The sequence below is a fragment of the Gambusia affinis genome, linkage group LG17 (assembly GCF_019740435.1).
Source record: "Gambusia affinis linkage group LG17, SWU_Gaff_1.0, whole genome shotgun sequence".
Classification (NCBI taxonomy): domain Eukaryota; kingdom Metazoa; phylum Chordata; class Actinopteri; order Cyprinodontiformes; family Poeciliidae; genus Gambusia; species Gambusia affinis.
Genome location: NC_057884.1, coordinates 3,987,678 through 4,011,912, shown reverse-complemented (window position 1 = coordinate 4,011,912; position 24,235 = coordinate 3,987,678). Strand labels below are relative to the sequence as shown.

Sequence of the window (24,235 nt, the reverse complement as noted above, 5' to 3'; positions counted from 1 at the left end):
TGGATTGCCTCCAGGAAAATCTCTAGCAGGCCAATCAGTGAACAGAAGGAGAGGTCGTGATCAATGACATTGTTTTTCTTCACTGATTTAGACTTGTGGTCTGCCTGTAGTTTTAGAGATGGTGACAGAAGAAGTGAACGAACGAACCATTCGTTCAATTCAGTCCCTGTTGGCCACGCCTCCAAATACTGAATTAACATCAATGACCGCCTCTCTTTGGCACTTCTCTCGTCGCAGTGGAGGACGGTTGCTGGCAGCGCATTCTTCTTCCAGTAAGCTTCACGACACCCAACCGGTGAATTACATGCATCGCAGCTAAACGTTAGCATTGTCTTTGCAGTCTAAGATGTAAAGCTGCAAATGTTCAGATAAATCAAATTAATTTTATGTCATTGTGACAATGGGACAGGCTACAGTGATATTCTGCCGTCCATTGACATGAAGCAAACGCGCCACGGTGTTATTTTCCTCCCTCTGACCTCTAACTTGCACAATAATTTAAAGGGAACAAAAAATAAAGCACACATACTTAAAATGTGCTAGGATGACACCGGGCAGATGCCAGACTGCTGTTTTTTATTACACAGTTTCGTGAGATCATCTTTGTTTGAATCCCAAACCAAACGAAGAAGTCAGCCATGCGGGTTTTCGTTCTGTTAAATCTTACACGTCTGAGTAATGTATGACAACGCACAAGCAGCTCATTCCCACACCTCTGTAATTTATAGGCTAAAAAAATAAAAAAATCTTGTGGAAGCCAGTTCCAAACAAAAAAAAAAAAGAGAGAGAGAAACTTTAAAGGAAATATCTCTTTGCTTATTTAGGACTAAATTTACCATTTTCTTTCTTTGCTAATAAAATATGAAACACTCACTTTATCATTCTTCATTTAAGCAACTCTGCTTTATTTATCCACGCGTGGCAGTGAATTTTTTACGCAGAAGATTAATGAACGTAGTGCAGATTTCTGGATCCAATTTTGCATTTTCTCTATCTTTAATCCTGCAAATCATTTTTTTTCCCCTGTCATTTCACACACTGAGCCAGAGGAATGACGTGTTAGGCAACATCTTTTACCAGTGAAATACTGCAACCATAAAATGACTCTGCACATTTATTAATGCATATATGGGCAAGATGTAAACTATCAGATATCGGATAATATAATAGTATAAGAACAATAATTTTTTTTTTAAAGCATGAAAAAAAGTTAATAGTTGGAGTTTGATCCACAAACGAGGCATTTTAACTTATTAGACCTGGTGTCCTCAGGTCTCCTCTGGAGCTGTGATTATAGGGGGAGCATATCAATCATAGAAGGCATTATCATTTGATTTCCATAATAAAACCTCCAGTCATGCTGTGGTGGATTGTCTCCATAACTGTGTGTCTGTCATCCTGATCTAAAACCACAATTATGAGCTTAGGGGCCAAAACAGCGGGACGTCATTTTGGATTCTGTCGTAATCTGCTGTCAGATATTTGTTTCAATAAAATGTAATAACCCAGATAATCTCTCATGTTCTTAGCAAATCCCTGTTTAGTGGAGATTAGTTGGCTTTTTCTTCCTGGTTTGTGCCAAAATATTTATGTAATGAGCAGCAATCTGGGTCCACTTGTTGAAAAGTCTGCACGTTTTATCCTGAAGTTGCTCTTGGTTTTTGACTGCCTCTGTCAAAGTCTTGTAGAAGGTGGACTGAGAGCTGAATTATTTAGCAACTTTACAGCCTTGGAAACAAATAAAACAACAATAATTAGCCACATTTAATCCCCACACATTCAGTGTTAAATCTGCTAACATTCTGGATTTGAAGGAACATTTTCAAAAGGCTGTTTAATAATTGACCCCAATTTGTCGTACATCCATCCCTGCTTTAATAAGACGTGGAGTCTCACAGGGAGCCATTTGGGACCACTTTTGTTTCTCATTCATATTACTGATCTGTCTGGAACATAAGTTTCCTTATTTCCTGTACTGATATCGTCCTGTTAGATTTTTATAAATGTTTCCTGGTATCGATGGCTAGAACTGATGCAGAACTTAAAGAATATTTTGAAGTGCAAAGAAGTTATTGCTTCATGTAAATAAATCTAAAGTCCTCTATAACTATTTGCCACGGCTTATTTTATTGGATCTTATGCAATAATCTATTGTTGTTCTGCAAAACATTTTTGTAGAATTGTGATGTCTGACTCTATGTGTGATCATTCGGTGTCGCTATTTAATTATCTTAAGATCGTAACCAGTATTTAACTTGTGTTTTCATTTCCTAAATGAACTGTTTCCCAGGCTTTATTCTTAGGTCCATTTAAAACCTTACTTATGAAAATTTGTAAATGACACAATCATGAGACTAGACCAGAGCCTAGCATCATAAGGTCACTGTGTGATGGCTAATCCCAACTTAAGTTACAGAACTGGAAAAGTCATCCTGGATGAGAGAAGAAACATCTTCAAGATAACTAAAGAAGTCCAGTTGCCTTCATTTAAAAGACTTTTTATTTCCTGGACCACTGAGGATCTGTACCGTCATATTGCAAAAATCTTGCTGTTGGCGTGTATAAAATAGTTTATTTAATAAGTTTCAAGTTATGTAAAATCGTGCCGTACGAGCTGCAAAATTAAAACTATTGCTTAGCGGTAGCTACTCTGTTGTCGCAGGAGGCTTCATCCAATCACATATTCATGAGCCAGATATGGATCTGATTAAAAATAGGCTGATACCGGTAACTAAGCAACCACCTGAGTGCACTGGCGAATGAGAAGGAGATTACTCATGTGCATAGGCTAGCAGCTAGCATGCCTTGCCTGGTCACCCACCTCCTCTGATTACTTCCTGCTTCCTCTCCTGGCCATTAGCATGGCTAGACAAACGTTAGCATTGGATATGTTGGCAACTAGCACCTGTGACTTCTACTTTCTTCTTTAAAGGAATCTTTACCAAGCAAGCGTCATTCATTACATCCACTGACGTGTTGTTTTCACGGTTTACTGGACTCTAAAGTTTCCCAACAGTTTTCATTTTGCTGCTGATACCACAACAGAAATAAAACCAACCTGGATCTGTTAAACGTTTTATTGTCAAGTTGAGTTGAGTTTGACTTTATTGGATGTAGTGCAATAAAATAAATAAATAAACTAAGTTGTATACAAAAAATAATTACATTTTAAACAAAAGCAAGCCAAAGAAGAGCAGCAGTGAAATATATTTACACGCTCAAATGAGTCGGTAGGAGAACAAACTTATTTTTACACCAACACCTTACTGTTCATGCTGGTTTACTGAACAGTAATTTAGCTCGGAATAAGGGATTAAATGCTTGTGCAGAATCAGCACTGAGATGTTATGGCAACATTCTTTGCTCTACAAAAATAACCAGAAGTATAATTGGTGTTTTAACATAAAAGTGATATTCTGGAGGGTCAGGACTAGGGAAATGTTTTGATTTTTTAAAATGTTTTTTCATCATTATTATTCTTAAAGCATTACTGCAGCGGGCCAGATGCTGCCTTCTTACCCCATACTTGCACTGACGCGAGGAGGTTCCGTACTGGAAGCGACACTGCTCGTCGGCGTCGTACAGCTGCCCCGGGGCCACGGTCGGATACAGGAAATCTTGTTTTGGAGGCTCGTTGTCCAGACACGTTCCCCGACCTGAGCTGTCGAAAACACAAACCTACATTAGGACTGTTTCCAACACGAAGAGGCCTTCGCTGCAGCCGTCCGCAGGACCCAGCACACCTCGTCTGCTGCTGCTTGACTCATGCGCTTTAACTACCAAACCACCGCGGCGGGACGCTTGTCAGAGGTCCAAAATAATATGTCATTAATGTCGATATTACACACCGACGCCTAATAATGAAAGGGAAGAGACAAACAAACAGCAACGTTCCACCGGAGGCAGCAGGAAGGAACTGACCGGCCCTCTCTGATTACACGCCTCTTTGATACGATACTGTATATGTCTCTGCCTGGACCGTATCCATGGAGGAGCCAATAAAATGGCAACGCAGGTGAGAGAGAAAGATCTGGAGCGGGTTCAAAGTTGTGCGCTCACACCTGAGTGGGACTTAAATCTCCGTGTGCACCCGCCTGGTCCGTTTCTGACTCCAGAGGTTTCCTGGAGGACGTTACGTGAACAAACGGCGTTGCGGAGACCAAGGAGCCCGGCGGACAGCTCGGGCAGAAAGCAGTGGTGATGTTTGAAACGGTTTCTAAGAGAATTTGAGAATGAAAGGAGAATGAAAAGGGGCTGGTTGTTTTTCTCATGTTTCTACCTCTTTCTACCAAATACAGGAGAAAAAAAAAGTCTGGTGCGTTGGTTTCCGGGGGACTCTTACTCGCAGAGACTTTGGTTTGCATTTTATTTCCTGTTTTGTTTGTTTTGGGGTTTTTTTTAGATATTCAAAATGTCTTCCAGCACCAAATGTTCGTTAGTAATTAAAGTTTATTGATCTTTGAGAGGGTGAACTTTATTTTATTAAGCCATTACCATGCTGAAATTGTCTTAAGACAACAATATTATCGTTTATCGTGACAATTTGAGGATAAAATGTCCCAGAAATTATAGTGATAAACTATAATATTGCTTTTTTGAGACCACTTTAAACTAATATAATAATAAGCATGATAATAGCCTATTAAATGTCATAAATTTAAGAACATTTAACAATGGAACTGGGACACATTTAAAAGATAATAAAAAACAATCAGGACCACAATAATAAAAATGGATCATGAAGCCTCAGTATCCAAAACTGCATTTGAAAAACCAATAATCATTCAACTTAGACGGGGAAAACTGGAAAAAGTGAAAACTGTCTACTTTGTAGTATCAAAATGTTTGCAGCGTTTCTCAAAAGTCAACAATATTTAAAATTTTTAACGACCAAATGAAAATCACTGCGCTCATTTTAATTTATGATACGAATAATGGATTTATTGCTTATTGGGAAAAGCTTACATACATCCTATTGCTTAAAATAAAACATGCAACCAGTCCAAGTTTCATTTCATTCTTTGTCAAGACAGGAGAACCAACAGACCAGAGAACAACTCCGCATCTTGTCCGTCGAGGGAATCAGTCATCAATAAGAGAAGCGGACAAACCCAGACTCTCTCTGTGCGCTCTGGGCAGACGCCGCGGAGAGAGAGAAAATGATCACGCCGCCAACATGGCCGCCGCTCTGTGACGTGGTCTGCTGTACTCGGCCAAATTCAGTAGAGTAAGCAGAAATATTCTCTAATAAGCAGCACAGTCAGCGATCAATGAGCTCACGCAGCGTTCATTCATGTCACTACAGAGACGACGCTGGCAGCGCCGGGGCCAGAGGGATGATTCACTCCCACCAAAAAAACCCTGCAGAAAAAAACCCCCCCACCAAAACACTAAAACTGAGTTCAATAAACTTCCTGACCATGGGGATTTATAACAAATTGGCAGGCAAATTGGGAGAATATATGACTCCTAAAATGTGAGTGAGGGTACTCATAAAACATCCCTACAAAACAAGGCCAATACCTCCGCCAGGGTTGTTTACTTGGCAGAGAGACGCCTGCGCGACATCCAATGCTCCGCTTGAGAGAGCGAAACTAAGGATAATTAGAGTTTACACACACAGCTCTTGTGCGAAACGATGAAAAAGAAAAGGCAGTAAAAACCCAGAGCAGCCTAAAAACAAGCTTCTATAAGGCACAGGTATGGTAGAGTTCAAGATTATTCTCCCCAACGACAAAAGTTTTTATCGCTTTGAGCCGTTATCCGCTTTCAGGAAAACACTTTTACAGTGACGATGTGCGCTGTGTAAAGGCAACACGTGGTCCCAGTAACAATGGTCTTCAGTGTGGAAGTTGTTACTGAGGGAAAATGAGCCAAAGTTAGCTTTTCGCCAAAAGATTTTTGACTCGGAACAACGTAGGATGGAAAGATGCGTCTCAGTGAGAGGTGTCAGTTTATGGAACAATCTTATCCTACATTTAAAAGAAATTTGAAAATAATAACAAAACTATATGGCTTTGAATAAGTGGATGTTTTGTTGTGTATTTTCTTAATGTATTATATATAATTTGCTGTACTCTTCAGAGTTGAGTAGCTAGTATTCTTTTCATGTGAAACGGGGGACAGATTTAAAGTTTTACTTCTTTCTGCTCCTTTTCATTCATGATTTCTTTTAGTTGTTACATGAGCTATTCTAGGCTGAAAGCCCTTATTAGTAATTGATTAATTTTGATTAATCGATTATTGAAATAACCATCAACAAACTTAATAACTGACTGATTGTTAATTTGTGCATACAGATTCAAAAAAAGGTGATTTGATGAAAGAAAAACACACTCAGAGCAAAAACTAGAGCAAAACTGTACAAATTTTTATTTTTTTTTTACATTTTGCCTTGCAGATAATAAAGCAACTTCTGTGTCTGTAAGCGTGTTTTACACAGAACTCCTTAAGTGTCAGTTTTAGCTTCACACGGTTCAAATTTATTTAAAAAAAAAAAAGTTAATTGTTGTTATTTCTAATTTTCATTATTGTGATCTAACTACCTAAGCTACAAATGATCAAGCTTTCACAAAAACTACTATTTTTACACTTTAGCCAGTAAAATTTTTATTTTCCTACTTAAAAAGGGACTGGATCATTATTTATTTATTTGCATCTTTAATTATATTTCTAATGTTGCATAAAAAAGGGCTAATGTGGTTAAATGAAAACCCCGCAGAAGTGCCAGTTTTAAAATCCAATCAATCGATTAATCGTCCTAATGACCGATGACTAAAATAACCGTTACTTGCAGCCCTAAGCTTTTTACTGAGCGAATGAAATAAAAATGAAAGGAAAGTGGACAGGGAGTGCAGTTTCTAAAGAGGAAAACCCTTTGAGTGGATCTTGCCGCGGAACTTGAAAAGCGCTTCGACGTCACAGACGGCTAGAAGGAGGTCTGGTTGTGAGCGAGCGGGGCGGGGAGAGACCGACCGAGGAACGCTAGGGGCAGCCGAAGGCAGCAGGTTGTAAACCGAGACATCTGGGAGCGAGCAGGAAAACATCCAAGCACCTTTTTCCCTCTTCGGCTCAAAACGCACACACACACACACACACGCACCCACACACACACACACACACACACCCAGGCGAGGGCCAACCCACTCAGACAGTCCCACGGGGGGGGGGAGCAGCCGTCATCCACTTACTCGAGAAAGCTGGTGATGTAGTCTTTGCTGCAGGCGGACCAGGAGAACGGGTTGGTGTTGGCCGTTATGTGAGCAGCCATCAGCTTGGCCGTCTCGTGGCCCTTGGTGCCGCAGGAGTTGCCGATGCCGTCGTGGTTCATTCCGAAGCTGAAACACACGAAACAGGAAGGTGAATGAGAAGCAGCCGCGAGCGACCGCGGGCCGTTTCCTGCAAACGCACAGAGAGAAGCTCCAGGTTGCCGATGAGAGGAGGACATATCCGCCTCAGTGGAGCTCTGAAACAGATGTGGTGGCAGGGGTCAGGGGTCAAACGTTGTCTGGGCGGTAACCCAAGAAAAAAAGAAGAAGAAAATTCTAATCACCGCTCGGATGCCTGCCTGTCAATCAGCGCCTGCAGGTCTGAGCAGGTCGCCGGGGAGAGCGGCGGCCGGCTGCAGCCAGGACGCAGGAATCCTCTGGATCCGAGAACAGAGAAACTCCCAAACAGCTTGTGTTCAGACGTGAAAGGATTTATGTCGAAAAAAAACCAAAAAACCTATCATCATCAAATAACGGAAAGCCTTATCTGTCTGGAAAGAAAATTGAACGATAGAGCAGGATGTCAAATCAGACTCTTAGGAGCACAAATCAGGTCTGATGCATATAGCAAACGCGACCGCATGGCGCAGTCTCAAGCTGTTTTTCTAAGCCTTGCGTTTATGACATTTTACCCAACTCTGGAAATAAATCAGGCCGGGTGAAGCCCACGCCAAGTAGCGCGTGTTTTTTTTTGTTTTTTTTTTTAATGTTCTTTTCTTATACATCCTCCAGAAGCCGAGACTATTTTTACAACCGCCCTGCAACAGAGGCAGACACGAGACATAATAAAGGAACTCGCCATCTTGCTGACCTCTCCCTGACAAGGATACGTAGACTAATACATCATCATTATTATTGTTAATATTTTTTTCTTTTTTGCTTTATAACCAGGCGGAGAGCAGCAGAGATATGTAGGTGGGAGACACGTCAGCAGGAGGAGGAGGAGGTGATGTTTGTTTAGGAGCGAGGAGTCGGAGTTGTGAAAGGGATCAAAGGTGTTTAGGGACGACCTGAGGCGAGCTTCACCTGACCGACACGGCCTGGAAACCTGACTCCGGCTCATAACGCGCAACACAAAGCTCCACAGGTCCTGTCTGGAGTTCACCACAAGTGAGCATGCCAGTCGTGTTGAGTGGCGTTTTTGGTAACCTGGCCATTGATTCAACTCTCGCTTCACTGCTCAGTTGGGGCTTTCTCAGAAAGGAAGTCGTGAATGGTGGCGTTGATTTTCTGCGCCGCCATGATGCTATATGCATAATTTTGTCCACAGCAGTGGAGGAAGTGAAAACAAAGATGTTCAGTCCGTCTTGAATCTGTTTCCAAATATTGAGAGACCTTCAAAAGCCGCCTCATTCGGTTCGTGGAGGACGGTTGTTTACAGCTTCGTAACGCCGAAGAAGAATCAGCAAATATAAATACTACAGAATGCTAATATTTCCTAACTCGGGCTGTTGGAGAGACGTCGGCATGGACTGCAAACCAAAGTACCGGAGAAACTCAAATTTGCACCTGATAATTGGGCAAGATGACAAATCGGGGGAGAGCCCAAAACAGAGCAATCCATCTGCTGGTGTTCACTGCAACCTGAAGAACGACAGCTGCTCAAGAGTTCCCGTGCAAGATCCGGTCACAAAATCGTCTAAAGGGACAGTCCCGGATTTCTGGACTTAATGACTCATCGCGTGTACAAACGGATTCACATGTGATTTTAATTAGGTTTCTTATTTAGTGGAAATACTGAGAAAGTTTCTGCACAGGCTGCAGTCAGCAGAGATGTTTGGCTGCAACGCGCAGCAGCATGTTCAGAGATACTTTATCTTCACCAGCTAATCAGTAGAGGGGTGAAGTGAAGAACTGACAATTTGGGTTCGAGCACAAGAAAGAAGAATGAGTCAAACCTTCAGAACAACAATCTGACAGACGGATAAAGTTATATAACTGAGAGTTATTGCTGCATTATGAACTCATGCAACATTAGGAACTGAAACTTACCAAAGACTCTTCGGAGAACAAGGTTTAAAATCTAGTAAAGGTATAACAATCAGATAGATCTTGCCCATCTTAATGAGTTAATAATGGAGTAAAAAAATATGTTAAACGTTTATGTAAAAACAGAAAGGAAGTCGACACAATGCTCACAAAGACAGAAAACACACAACAGGATCTGTGTTTCTTTGAAAATCTGTTGAAGGTCGTATTCACACCTGGTGGAGCGGAAAACTGGGTTCAACAAGAGACTGAAATTGCAACATTTCTTACACTTTCAGCTGCTGTGGATCTCTTTCACGCTACACTGTGTCAAGGCCCAAACCCTTCAGAAACAATCTGTTCCCCCGCTGGCCTGTGGTGGCGCTACATCAAGAAACATATGAAGAAAGGACACAAAAACCTCTGAAGAAAAGACCTAGCAGATCTTCTTTCTTAAACACAAATGAAACGATGTCAGAGGTTGTAGGATTTCTCTTTTGTCTTTTGGAAAAAGACTACGAGCCGCTAGTGCTAGAGACGCGTGTTTGTTTTGGTTGTATTTATTTGTTTGCTGTAAAGTGCTTCCTGGTTTTGGAGCGGTATTCGGTCCGCTTGTCGTTCACATATGAATTTGAACCATGCCAACCAAACCCAGACCAAGGTTTGTAGACGGACCAGAGTTGTTTTTTGTTTTGTTTTTGGTCCAGATCAGAGTTTGATTGCACATTCACACCTCACCAAACGAACCTGGCTTTCTAATCAAATAAACGTGAATTCGATTTAAGCTGACTAAACACAGCTGAAGTGCATGCGCCACAAGATGCAGAGCAAAAAATTTAGCAAGACAAGCTAACATCATTAGAAAAAAGCAAAGTCTCAGACATTTTTAACGTATTTTTAAGAAATTCAATTTTCTAGAAAGCCACACAATTAGCATCTGATTGAGACTCGATTCAATTTGATTCAATTCCATTTCATCAAGGACAGCACATCAAACACTGTTACATTTTAAAAACAGAGCAACCGTTGTTTTGTGCGTAGCTTGTCTAGCCACAGGATCATTTGCAAACCCAATCCTTGGTTGGACCTTGAAATAACGGATTCTGAATCAAAGATCAAACATGTTGAATTTCGGGGGCGTGCTGTGGTGGCGTAGCGCGACCCACATTTGGAGGCTTTCAGTCCTCGATGCGGCGGTCGGGGGTTCGATTCCCGAACCCAGCCGACATTTGCCGCATGTCTTCCCCCTCTGTACATCCCCCTTTCCTGTCAGCCTACTGACATATAAGGGACACTAGAGCCCACAAAAGACCCCCTGGTGGGGGGAAAAAAAAAAACCTGCTGAATTTCTACGACAATAAAGACTATCACGACATTGAAACACGAGAAAGACCTGACACTGAAACTCTTGAATCCCAACAAGTCGCTTATAAGCTGGACTGTTTCGTTTCGCCTGATCCGTCTCCATTTTGCATCGTAACGTCAAAACTAATATTTCACGTTAATATCTCGTTGTAAAAAAGCCTTCAGAACTCACTTGTGGCCTATCTCGTGTGCGATGGTGAAAGCCGAGCCAAGGCCGATGTCTTCATTGATGCTGCAGCTTCTCTCCGGCTCACACATTCCAGCCACGGAGGCCAAGCCTGCAGATCCACACACGCCAGACAGACACACAAACACGGGGTCAAGGCAGTGCATTCTTAGGAGACATGGTCATAAAAACGGGTGACTCCTCAACAAGCGCAAATGGAGATTCAGGATGGAGATTTTAGTTTGAAATCACCCGCATGGTTGACTTAAAAAAAAATAAAAAAAAAAGACTCAGGAAATGTCTGGACAGGGTTATGGATTTATACCTATAGGTTTGCGGTATGGGCTATTGGCTACAAAGGCAGGGATTGCTAGCGCCGTGCCTCAGCAGAAACCTGTCAGACGGTCTCTGTTTTCCTCGTAGAGAGGTGGAAAAGGGTTGGGGGGCGGTGGGGTTAAAGCCAAAACCGCTCTACAGTCCAGGTGTCGCAGGTTCTTTTTTTTTTTTTTTCTCCCCTAAAGCCTGACAGGTCAGATAAGGGGACCGCTGGCAATTCTTCACAGATTACATCTACCGGCCTGAGAGGGGATCATATAACAGCACGAAGCAGGTGTGTGAGTCTGTTTGAGAGTGTGTGTTGAGTTATTGTGTAATGGCTTACTTTGGCTAAAACCATTCCCATACTTTTTTTTTTTTTTTTTTTTTAAGTTTGGCTTTTTTTTTTTCTTTTTTTTTTTGTTTTTCTACAAAGTAGTGCTGCTCGAAACCATCTGGCCTAATCTAATCGAGTTGAATCTGACTTGATTGCAAGAAAACTTACAAGCTCACGAGTTAGCAGCAATCTTGTTACGATTCAGGACATGAGAGAAGAAATTATTTAACTGAACGAGGGCCAGTAACGTCCAGGCATTCGTTTTGTTCTTGACTCTTGTGGAGTTCCACTTACTGAGCCTTGAAAAGTATTCATATCTCCCCAACTGTGCTCCAACCATTCAGGGTTTCCCCCAGAAAACATGCTAAACCCGGTGTTGGGGCGCAAGGGCGATCCACAAGCGGCCCACCGTGGTTTTGTGTTAAAAAATGTTAAAAGTTACACAAATTTGGAGGTGCTCGTGCACCTCCAAATTTGGAGGTGCTCGTGCACCTCCAAATTTGTGTAACGTAATTTGGAAATGTGTGTGAAACCAATGGGAAGAGGCAGGGAGGCCGCAATTGGTGGTCGACCTCTCGCATGCCCAGTTCAATATGTCAACTATAAACCTAGCTTAATCTGTATTTACTATCGGTGTTATCTTTGTCTAGAAAACCCTATTCAAGTTCCCGGTGGGGTGGGGGAGCAGGTAAAGCCTGGTGGACCGATACGGGTTACAACACTCTTGAGGAAACCCTGCAACCCTAAACATCATTGCAATCGAGTGGTGGGTATTCCCCAGAGACATGGCAGAAAAACCTCCAAAGGGAGACAAACTGGTGGCTCCCTGATCAGCACCTCACCTGAATCCTTTCGATGTGGGGAAGCAGTGGCTTTCCCTATTTTGCAAGAGCGAATGGACAAAAGGGATCTTTTTGTGTCCAAAACTGGTAGACATACCCCAAAGATATGTATTGCTTTCCCCTACTTCACAATAATATGCTACTTTCTGTTGTTCTGTCACATCAAATCCAAATGAAATACAACAAGATCAGCAGTAGCCACATGATGGACGAATGGAGGATTCGCTTCATGCCAAAGTTAGCCTGATCTGTCACCATATTCACAACAAGGACAGCACTGCTTGCCTTTCCACCTCCTGGACTGGTGGTAAACACTGTTCAACATTTTCATGCGAAGCCTAACAGAACTCCCAACTTAAGGTGGCTTGGCTTTAGTATCCTCTTCGCTAAGAGGCTAAAACAAGAATAGACTCGCAAATCAGGGGGCTACTGAAACCATTACCGTGGGGGGGAAAGAAGGAGCCTGAAGGTGAAGAAATAAGGAGGTGAGGGAGGGGAAAGGAAGAAGGGTGGCTACTCTACGATTAGCCTGAGAATGTTTGTGTGTGTTGGGTTTGGGAGGACGGGGAGGGGATGAGAGTGAGTTGAGTGCAAACACACACACCGCACTGAAGGCTGTTTTCTTAACACCAGGGCGTACTGCGCATTATCTTCCAGCCCCGTGATTACTCGGCGACCCTTAGGGTCTGTTGATCTGACCTCCGAGCGTGATCCCCGACGAAGAGAGGGAGAGCAGGGGAGAGGGGAGGACAACGGAGTGGAGAGGGGGACGGAGAGGAAGCCGACCAGATGCCAGGGCAATTAAGGCGACCGGGGGGAATGTGACGAATGCGGTCAATCTGTCAAAGCACCCTAGAGGTCACAATATTACCTCCGAGATATACTGTGGAGCCTGCGGGGCCTTCACCCAGATAAGATGGGGAGAGATGGACAGGGAGGAGGTTTGAGGGGGAGTTGAAGGGGCAGTTTACCACTGGTTGATGTCCTACTCACCCCCCAATATCAGCAAAACCTGGTTATCACCCCATCATTCCCCAACTCTCCCTGTAATTGTCTCTTTCCCCTTCCATTTCCCTTTCAACTCCACCTCCTCTACTTGCAGTCCATCTCCTCTTTCTACCTCACTCCAACAGCCCCACCATTCCTCTCCCCTCCCCAACACTCTCACCCTCTCTTTTCGAAAGCCGCCAGTGGACGTGTAAACACCTTAAACAAACGGAGGTTAGAGTTGGAGGACAGACACGGAGAAGTTTTATGAACTGGAGGAACCTAAGAGGAGTTGACCGCAACTCGTCCAGGTTCTGGGCCCCCGGCCTCAGCCAACAAGCATGGGGGTAGGGGAGAGGGGCAACAGAGGAGCTATATTAACACAAATTAAAACATCCTTCTCATTATGTCTCACATGAACCGTCTGGAGTTCTTCTGAAGGAGACGCACAAAGTTGCTAAATAAAGTTTGCCTGAGGACACGCTGAAGGCCAAACTAGAAAACCAACACAGCTAGTTATCGTGAGTGAAGTTAAACAACTCACCTAAAGTCCCGCAGGGTTTGTTCTTGTAGGTGCAGATGTCATATCTAAAAACAGGTTCAGAAAAAAAAGGAAGAAGACAGAAACACAAATATTAACGTTAAATTAACCATTTTCTTTTCACGTCTACACAGCTTTTCCTCCGCTGGCTCCTGGCCATTCCATTCTTTCTCTGTTTAATCACAGTCTGGCCAGATATAATCTCAGCCTTTAGTATAACAATGGTGAAGTCATGACAGGTTTGCTTCTAGAAAAACACCTGGTTCCCTCCTCCGTCCACTGCCAGAGCTTTCTGCAGCCTTAGCTACAGCGCTCTAACGCAAAGCAGAACAAACAGAAAGGCTTCGGTGGACAATAACGCCACACGGACGTAATCCAATAGAGCGGAAGAAAACTCTGACACGCTCCAGCAACACGTAATACAATTCAAATGAAGGATCCGGTCATTGCCGAAGCTTTTAATCTATTAAATTCAAGAGCGCCATGAACTGAATTTCCGCCTTTTCTGCGACCGTCTTCCCTTTTGAGTCACAGTCACTTTCACGACATTTATTTGTTTTGATTGATTCCCTCAATCTTTACTGTTTTCTGAGCCTGACAGGTCATATTTCCCTTTCTCAACACTGCACTGTGTCAAAAGAACCAAACCCTTTGAGCAAACTGTTCCCCTCCACACCTGTGGTGGCGCTGCACCAAGAACCACTCAAGGAAATGACCTGAAAACCTCTAAAGATGACACTGAGCGCAACTTCCTTCTTCACCAAACCTAAGTAAAAATGGAGTAGCGTCAGATTTTAGCTGTTGTCTTTTGTCTTTCTCTGCGTATTTCACTACGCTTAACTTTGTAAGCTTGAAATGTCAAAATGCACACTTCCAGAAAATGTTTGACAAAATGTTTTAGTGTCTCGCACCAAACATCTCAGTTTTCCAAGTTTTCTCATTGAGCAAGGTTTTAAAGAAGTAATTTTGTTTCAAACGTAATTTAGAAATGTATATTAAAAACTGGTCAGGCTTCGATGGAAGGATAATTCACCGTTGCAATAAGTAGGCTACATGCTGCCTTGATTTTATTCAAACGTCCGTCACAGTGAGGTTTTTTTGGTTGTCTGGACGTTGGTTTTTTTGTTGTTTTTTTGGGATGGGAATGTTAACTTTTTGTGGCACTAGTTGACTTTCTTCGACATTAATGTGACAGAAAGAAGGAAAAAGTAAAGGGGAGGAAAGCATGCAGCAAAGCGAGGACTTGAACTCAAAGTCACAGTCTGTAACCTCTGCATGCGGAGCGCCTGCACTAGACATGGTGTTTCTTAAAGCAAAATTTGCCGCTGAGCACAACAATCTGACTCTCCTCGCTCAGCTTTAGATGGGCAAAGGGATTAATCTGGTTTATGTAACATTAACACATTAAACCTTTTAGATTAATTGCATGTGTTACCGTAATAAAATTGGTTTATTTGTGCAAAACTGCAATGGAAACGCTTTTTTCACGTCACAAGTCAGTAACAGAATGTTTCTACTTCTGCAAATTACAAAGAAGAAAACAGGAAGTAGATGGAGGATCGTGATGCGACATGTTTTAAAAGATTTATTGTATAAATAAACTTATTCACTTGTGATTTTGACTGCGTTTCTTATTTAATGGAAACACTGCGACCGCATAATTGTGCTTTTTTTTTGTTTTGTTTTGCGCACATTTATAATGGTGACAGCCCTAGTTAAAATAAAGCTGACTGTTCTCCAAGCCTAATTTGGCCTTCTGCCCCTCAGAAGTTGACATGTTGAAACATTTAATTCTGCAACACTCCTTACTGCCTTCTGAATGTAGCCTCTTGTGCTCACCACATTCAGCTAGAAATGATAAAAAGCAAAAAGAGCCTGGAGAACATCAAGTGACAGACAACATGAAAGTATTCGCTAATGATGGAAAAGCTGTTTTTTGTACAGAAACCAAAAGCTCCTGTCAATCAAAGCCTTCCTCCCCAGACCAAACCAGAAGGAGAATACAGTTTCCAGTTGCTACGTAACCCGGCCAAAACACTTCTGGGTACATTGAAGCCTTTTTCCAGCTAACGTCAGGATTCTTGCTGCTTTATGCTAACAGCCTTGACATAAATTGCTGGGTGACAGGTACAGTACGTCTGTAAAAGCACAATTTATTTCCAGTACAGAGTTCTTTATTCCCTCACAGGCAGGTATACACACTGTACGGATGTGAACCGGACCGAACCGGTAGCGCATAGCTGGCGGCTGCTGAGTAACCTGCAAGCTATTTGCTCTAAAATGAGACAATTACCCTGAATCGAACGCTGGATCGCTGTGCTGGCAGTAAGCTAAGCCTGTAGCGGCAGCGGGAGCTGCAGGCCGACTCTTACCGGGTGATTAGGACGGCGTTGTCGTGATGAGCCATTCCGTTCTCGGGAATGCTGTTCCCGCTGCTGTGATGAGACAGGATGGACCTTTGCCACTTACAGAAACTGTCCAGAGACTTGTCAGCATGGTGATTAATTTCCAGGTTTGGCTGGGAGAGAGACACGTGCAACACAGTGCAGCATGAAACAGCTGCATGCAGCCAAGTGATGCATAGAGTACAAACCTGTTCACATCAACACATCCTGTCCTCTGTTGTGGCCTATTTGGTACATGTTGGACGTAATTATTAGATTCTGTTTAAAAGCTTGGGGTTTGCCGTTTTTATAAACATCTCATTTTGAATGAAGCATCAGAAGTTTTTTTATTTATATAAATAATATATGAGGATAACATTTTGTTATTAAGTGTTTTTCTCTCGCCGTTTGGTCTGAACTTAAATCAGACCAAACTTTTCTGGCTTAATTTAGTTAGAATTGCCTAAATGTTTGTCACAAGTCATGCAGTTTAATGGTTCACCCTGATTAAACTGGTCAAATGGAAAAACATTTGAATTCAAGGAAATTTGCAAAATTTTCTCTAAAATAAAAAAGGTTTTCTGGCATTTAGCAAAAGAAAATAACTTTGGTAATTCTTGCTAAATTAAAACAAGAAAAGTTTGGTCTGATTTAACTTCAGATGGCGGGGGGGGAAAAAAAGGTTTGTGTCGTTTTATTCAGCTTATGTAAATACGAGGTTTCAACTGTCAGTATCTTTGAAAAAGCAGATGTTTTTTCCATCAACCATACTGTATGTTCTGTGCCTCTAAAACCTTTAATCAAAGCTCCCTGAGGAGCGATGCTGGAGCGCGGCTCTCATGTACAGCACTGTCCATATGGTGAGTAGTCTATCTTCCCTCTGCCCCGTTAGCCACGGCAGTCAAATAAAAATACGGCAGCTCACTGATGCCAAGAGCATCCGTCTTTACACCCACTGCAGACAAGAGAGCTCCAACTTGAAAAGGTGAACGATTCAGGCTGAGGAAAAGAGACTCGGACGTACCTGGTCCTCCGTGAGAACAATTAGACGGGTCACAATAATGTTCACAACATTTCCCAGGCTGGAATCACGGTACAGTTTGGCAACCTGACCTCCAGAAAAGAAGGAAAGACACAAAGTCAGATGTCTTAGCCCCGTGAGTCCATAAATCCGCCGCTAACCGCGGACATCTGCAACCCGTTAGAGCAAAGAGTAGGACCAAACTTACAATATTCATCACAGACAGGATGTAGTGCTCTATGTCTTTGCGTCCGTGGTAGCCGACCATCATCTTGTCGGCGACCACGAGCGTCTCTACGAAGCGCTCGGAGCTGACGGACCTCCGGCGCCTGTGAGCGCCGGCCGGCTGCTGGCTGGAGTTTTGAAGGACGGGGGACAGGTGGACAGGGGAGGGTGTGCTAAACTGGCAAGGTGCGTTGCTTTTAGTGATGTCTGTGAACGACATGGAGGCAAAGAGAGAGAGTTAGGACGGGGCAATCAGAATGACATTGTTATCAGAGAGGACTGGTTTGTGTGTGATAGAGGCAGATCGGGAATGTTCCCCTTTGAACCTTTGCAGAGTTTGTTTTATGACCCAGATGCTACAGGAGGAGCCTTAACGTGGTACGTGTTAGCGCATGCTAGCTTCCAGCCAAGGACAAGTCTTTCCTGCTTCTTACAAAGCTCTTGGACTAAATACCAAAGTATCCACCTCGGTCTTTTTTCCAATTTGCAGTACATCTGCATAGATATATATCTTTTTTTCCCTCTTTAAAAACAATTATCCTTATTATTAATGGTTATTGCTTCTAAAATGTCAGACGTAATTACTACTGGAAGCACCTTGTAAATGTTCTCATACTCCTTGAACTTCTTCGTGTTTCTTTCCGTTACAACCTTTGATGTATTCATGTTTTATGTGATAGACCTACACAAGGTATCACATCATTGTAACGTGAAAGGAAACTATACAAAGCTTTTCAAAACTACTTTACACTTCAAAATCTGAAAACTGGCATGTATTTATAACCAGAACGTAACGTAACCTGAGGCTGTGTTTATAGGAGACCACTGTCTGGAAGCTGCCGTTATTTTCGGATGTTGATTGGGGAAGACAAGGCCGCCATGACACCCTGAATGCAGAATAGTTCTTATGCCAGGACACGAGATGTTGCCGTGTTTTCAGAACGTCGTCAAAACTTTGGACCCTTATCTTCCACTTCATATTGAAAACAATACGGCCTCGTCCGTTATTGGTACGCCGTACGGCTATACACTATGCCGTACTTCACATTTTTGCGGCGGGAGTTACTGAAACGTTCCCCTGTGAGACACAGTGTCAAAAAGCACTCCGAACACTGGTGACGTGTAAACGAGTAGCTGAATTGCAACAAAAAGGCTGCAGAAGTTGAAAGCTGGGAAAATCCTCTGGGGACTCTGCATGTATGAAAGGCTCTGCTGAAGGAAAGCCACACAAAGTCCAATTTGAACACAGCAAGCATGTGGAAAAAGGTAGTGACGCCCAAAACCGATTGTTCTCACCTACATGCAAATAGATCCATGGGGGGAAAACCTAACGCTGCACGTCACAGCACCGTCATCGGGAAACGTGGTGGTGGCAGAATCACTCACTGTGGATGCTTTTCCGAGTTGACAGAGGGATTAATGGAGCTAAATACACCATTTTAGGGCTAAAAGACGCGAGACTGAGGCGAAGGTTCACATTCCTGCATGACAACGACCCAAAGCACAGAGCCGGAGCTATAATTAAATAGATTATGGGGCATTAAATTGATCCACTGAAAGTCCACATGTGAGTTCAACTGAGAAAGCCGTTGATGAACACCAAACCCTCACCATCCAACCTGACTGAGTATTTCGGAGAGAACACAGAATAAAACATCAGTATTTATAAAAGCAAAGCTGACAAAGAAATACTAAAAAATATTTCCATCTGAAACTACAAAGACAGTTTTAACTCAGGGCGATGAACTCCTACAATTTTTATTGGTAATATGATTTGAAAGCTGTGGATGCACTCTACTTCACGTTGGTCCGTCAGAACATCCCGGTGAGATACGCCGAAGTTCGCGGTCGCCATGCGACAAAATGTGAAAGAGCTGAATCCTTTTGTACGGCGCTGCATCCCCCCTGAAGGGGCTTTTGTGAGAGTCAAAGCGACGCTTACTCCTGCCGGCTGAAAGGTGTTTGCCGCAGGAGCTCGTTTTGGCACACAAGAGGTCCAGTTATGTCTACCAGAACCCGGGCCTGGTACCAAACCAGCATTTCCTCTGACCTGCTATGTTTAGCTCTTCCTTTACGTCAGCTCCACCCACACAGAATCCAACCCAGATGGAGGTTCACCAACCTGAAATGCCACAGCTGAACTCCTGGCTTTGCTCTTGCGGCGAGGGGATGGCAGACGTTTTATAAATAACATGTTGCTGAGCTCCGTCCAGGCTGCGTTCGCTGGAGGTGGCGGAGGACGTGTTCTTTAAAGGCTCTATTAAATACTGTTCTTCCTCTGTTGTTATGACGCCGTGCTGGTGGGGTGAAGAACATCACAGTAAGACACAGGTCAAAAACTACGGGGGAGAAAAATTAAATAAAATCATGATAAATGCATACACTGAATAAAAAAGTCTCAGAGGCGATATCATACAAACAGGCTAATTTTGAGTTAATCTGTGTTCAGGAAAAAGATAAAACGCAGATATCTGAAGTTATGAAATGAAGATATCTTCAGAAATCTGGCATAATATGTCAGTCCTGGCAAACAGCTTCCCGTTCGGTTTAAGTACCCACAATATACAAATGATTCTTTGTCTTAGAAAGCGCTGTATTCGTACAGTTGCTAGGCAATTTGAGTGCACTTTCAAAATATACCTAAATGGAAAATGCTCATCTGGCATATATCCACTAATTGGCTTGGAGTCGTCGCACAGAGGAGATGTTTTCTCTGCGATCCAACAGCCCCAACAAACTACAGATTGTAGGAAAATAGGAGTGGAGTACTTTGTTTAATAATACCAGTCAGTGCACAAAATACCTTCAATTCTCATACTGTTTAAAGAAATGAAGAGATAATTACAGAAGTGCATAGGAAGTTTACTACTTTTTAATCACATTTGGGACCTCGGCGCATCATTTTATTTACATGACAGCAACAAGTTTCAATGTGTTTTACTAGGATTTTAGTTGATGGACCAACAAAGCAATAAAGCACTGTAATGTGTAAGAAATCAGCTTCTTCCAGGACTAAAGTGTAATCACCAGCTTCCCTGTCAATGAATAAGAAACGAATCCCCACAGCATGATGGAGCCACTTCCTGATTGGGGATCGTGAGCTCAGGGTGATACGCAGTGTTAGTTTTCCTCCACACACTGTTTTGCACTAAAGTACAAAAGATAAATACATTTTTTTTAAAAGTTGCGTTTTGGTCTCACTTGTTATGATTTTCTTTCACCACTATTTTTATTGCTACTTTTCCATATTAGTCATGTTTGCGTAGACCACAAGTAATCCATAGTGGCCTGGCCAATTCAGAACAGCTCTATTTAAAAACAGCACACAGCTGGGGCGTGCTGTGGTGGCGCAGGGGGTTAGCACACCCCACGTTTGGAGGCCTTGGTCCTCGACGCGGACGTCGCAGGTTCGACTCCCGGTCCCAGCAACCCTTGCTGCATGCCCTCCCGTCTCCCCCTCCTCACACTCCTTCCTGTCTGCCTACTGTTGCAAAAAATACAAGCCACTAGTAGTGCCACAAAAACTCTTCGGAGAAAAAAATGGGGGGAAAAAAAAAAACAGCACACAGCTATAGGACTCTAGTTACCAATCCGGTGATTTCTGAAAACAGTCAACAGCTGTGTTTTCATTACAAATGAGCGCAAAATTTTGTCAATATTCCACTAATGTGGAAAAAATACAATTTGACAACGGCGGCGTTTCCACTGAGAAACTGTATTTAAGTCGAACATGAGCAGGTTTGATCACACAACAAGTAATTTAAAATAATGCTGTGCCATTATCCTCTAACTACTTCCTGTTGTCGTCTTCTTCATCTTTTCCGCCAGTTGCAACGTCTGGTTGTTAATCATGCAACTCGTGTGATGCTAAATAAATAAATAAAATGTTTCTATTGCAGTTTTGCTACTCAAATCAATTTTGATGCAACCGAAAAACCACCTCCTCTTAGCAGGAAAACTTTTTATTTAAGAAAGTCTTTTTTATTAATATTATTATTGCTGTGCTTCCATTAAGCAAATTCATTTTCAACATGTCAAACTGTGTGATTACATGATCAGTGGATACACAGCTAATGATCCAAAGCAGAAGTGCTAGCTTTGTTTTTCTTAGATCCCCTGTTCACCAATCTCATGTCATAGTAGTCTCTTCCTGCGACTCTTTTGTTTTCCTGGCTAAAGGTTAGCATCACTTAACAGTAGCAGGCTAGCAGCAAAGACCATTCTTCAAAGTCACAGGTAGCCGTAGTAGCACTGCTTTAGAACAGCTGAAACCAATTCTCTACTTGTTTCTAATTACGAACAGGCCATTAACACTGCAGCACAACTAACCGCTAAAGTAATTTAGAAAAATAGCCGTTTAAAAACTACAAAGAGCCATCGCTTCAAAGATCCAAAAGAACACCAGCTACTACATCTTCAGTGGATTTCAATGTCAGTAAAGCCGAAGATGGCGCTTCAATATCAGCAAACAAAAGCCGCCAGCATAGAAGTTGTCCTAACAATGACTGCCGTCTGCGTTTAATGGGCATTGCTGTGAACTCCTGAAACTATGAAAACTTTCTGAAGCATACATAGAAACAATTTTATGCCAGCAGTCATCATGTGAAACCTTTTTAACTTCACCACACAGTACCATCGAAGAACAGAGTATGCCTCTGTTTGTGATAATGCTGACAAATTTGTTGGTAGTCATAAAACCTTCTCAGAGGGAAAAGAAAGACATTTGCTGAAGTAGAATCTCTATTTGTTTTTGTTCATGTGTGTGCTAACATTTACCTTAGCTAGCAGCTACAGAAAAGGAGCAGCTTAACAGCAGTAGTGCTAACAAAGTAAATGCTAGCACCGTGGGTAAGTTTTCCTTACCAGCTGATATTTCTTGAAAAGTCAGTCTTGAAAATTGTCTGGCAGCCATTTTATTAATCATAATTTCAGGGATTATATTCAGGGGTTTTAAGTGTCAATAAAGCTGTAAAGGTAGAACTTTGAAGCTGACAAAACATAAAAGTTCATCGGACGAGGGCTGTTGCCTGAGAAGACTCAAAACAGTGCCGGGTTGCTAGAAAACATTGGTGTTACTACATTTTATAACTGAAAAAAGTAACAATTATAAATATTATTCCTGCAGCACAGCTAAGTACAAAAGGAAGTTAGAAAAGGCCCAACACACCTACACGTTGGGAAATGCTGAGTTCTAGGTGCAGCCATCCATAATCGCAAAAACAGGCAGCAATAGCTTAGGAAACTCTGTTGAGTTGGAACTATTAACATCTCATTATTTGCCACTTTAGTTCTGGTTTCTCATATATATATATATATATATATATATATATATATATTCAGTATTCTGAATATATATATTCAGTATTCGGAAACACAAAGTACTTCATAAAATTCCTATTCTGTCCAGTGAAGCAGTGTTTTACGTACATGTGAATTGGTAATCTTTTGTTACTTTAACGAACCAAGAACAATCAATTACCCCAAAACAAACTTTAAAACATTCCTCTTCCTGTTCCAAGAGCTTGTGTGGAGCACAAACAATGAGAAGCCCAATCGGTTTGGGTTTATAGCGAACACGGTCTTGGCTACGCAAAACCCACAATAAAAGCAATTCAACACGTAACACACTCCCATGTAGGAACACGTTCGATGCAAAGGTTTTACTAGTGTGTGATGTCAGGATCTCATACCGTCCAGACAGCTGATTACATTAACGCACGGACACAGTTTTTGTCCATTTTTGGTGCTGGAGGGGGGGTGAAAAAGCAGCAAACACTAATTCAATTTATGATACTCAGCGCGGGTCTTGCCAACACATTTGGCCACATGTTTGCTCCGCATGATTCCGGTTGCCAATAAGAAGCTGGGCCCTTTCTTCCTTCTTTAGAGTTACTCGAAGCACGGAGGGATAGCAGCTATTAAAACCTCGTCCAAGTTCTTGATTAGCAGGGAGACGCTGGACAGTCACAGAGTCTCTGGACGACTAAAAGCCCAGACAGGATAATTAGACACTTTATTAGTGCTTCTAAAAGTTTGTTTTATAGTGCCTTGCATGACTATTAATATCCCTTGGAGTTTGGTTTTTTTTTTCATAACTATTTTGTCACTTTAGAGAACCACTAACTTACATTTATTTTATTAGAATTTTATGTGACTACTAACACAAAGAATTGCATTCTTGTAAAAAAGAAAAAGAAATAAAGGATAATAATAATAATAATAATAATAATAATAATATGTGGTTTTAAAAGTACAAATAAAGTATGAATTGAATTGAACAGATACGCTAATGCCATAGAGATGTTAAGCTAGCTGTACTGATTTATAAAGAAAAGACGTAAAGGACAAAAATCCCCAATCAAAAATGTGGTGAAAATGACTCAAAAGATTCTCCTTTTAAAGCAGCAGTATTATGTGTTTTCTATGCACGTAGAGCCATTTCACAGCATAATCAAGTATTAATGTTATATTCAGTTGTTATAAAAATGTTGTATAAACCAAGTGTGACTCAAAAGAAATTTGACATCCTGATTTAATGTGTAAAAATTGAGCTTCTGGCCCTTTAAGAAGCCCCTACTCTTTCCGAAACTCCGGATGGTTGAATGGTTGCCATGGGAGATTAGAGTAAAGGATTTCTCAAACATGGATGAACAACAGGTATGTTTTTGATGAGGGGATAAAATTATAACATGACGAAAAGCTCAAAAAAATGTATTTTACATGACACTGCTCCTTTAAAGGAAATGAGACCGGTATCTCACAAAAGATAACAAAACTATGTCAAAGGAGAATCCATTTGGAAGGATGTTTGTCATT

The 24,235-nt window shown here is 42.0% G+C and overlaps 1 protein-coding gene across 4 annotated transcripts in view; it reads right to left on the bottom strand.

Annotated features, from left to right (window-relative positions):
- The window catches only part of adamts6 (ADAM metallopeptidase with thrombospondin type 1 motif, 6), a 77,457-nt gene that overhangs the window by 45,978 nt on the left and 7,244 nt on the right, over window positions 1-24,235 (bottom strand). For 3 of the 4 annotated variants that reach the window (XR_006368655.1, XM_044096738.1, XM_044096737.1), the window contains exons 4-11: window positions 19,542-19,716; window positions 17,403-17,626; window positions 17,198-17,281; window positions 16,162-16,307; window positions 13,793-13,836; window positions 10,774-10,879; window positions 7,191-7,337; window positions 3,520-3,661 (exon numbers count right to left, since the gene is read on the bottom strand). Coding sequence is in view for 3 of the 4 variants with exons in the window: in XM_044096738.1 (XP_043952673.1) it covers window positions 3,520-3,661; window positions 7,191-7,337; window positions 10,774-10,879; window positions 13,793-13,836; window positions 16,162-16,307; window positions 17,198-17,281; window positions 17,403-17,626; window positions 19,542-19,716 (1,068 nt within the window). In the remaining variant the exon portion in view is untranslated. The remainder of the gene's footprint in view (window positions 1-3,519; window positions 3,662-7,190; window positions 7,338-10,773; window positions 10,880-13,792; window positions 13,837-16,161; window positions 16,308-17,197; window positions 17,282-17,402; window positions 17,627-19,541; window positions 19,717-24,235) is intronic. The other variant, XM_044096740.1, reaches the window with a different exon arrangement.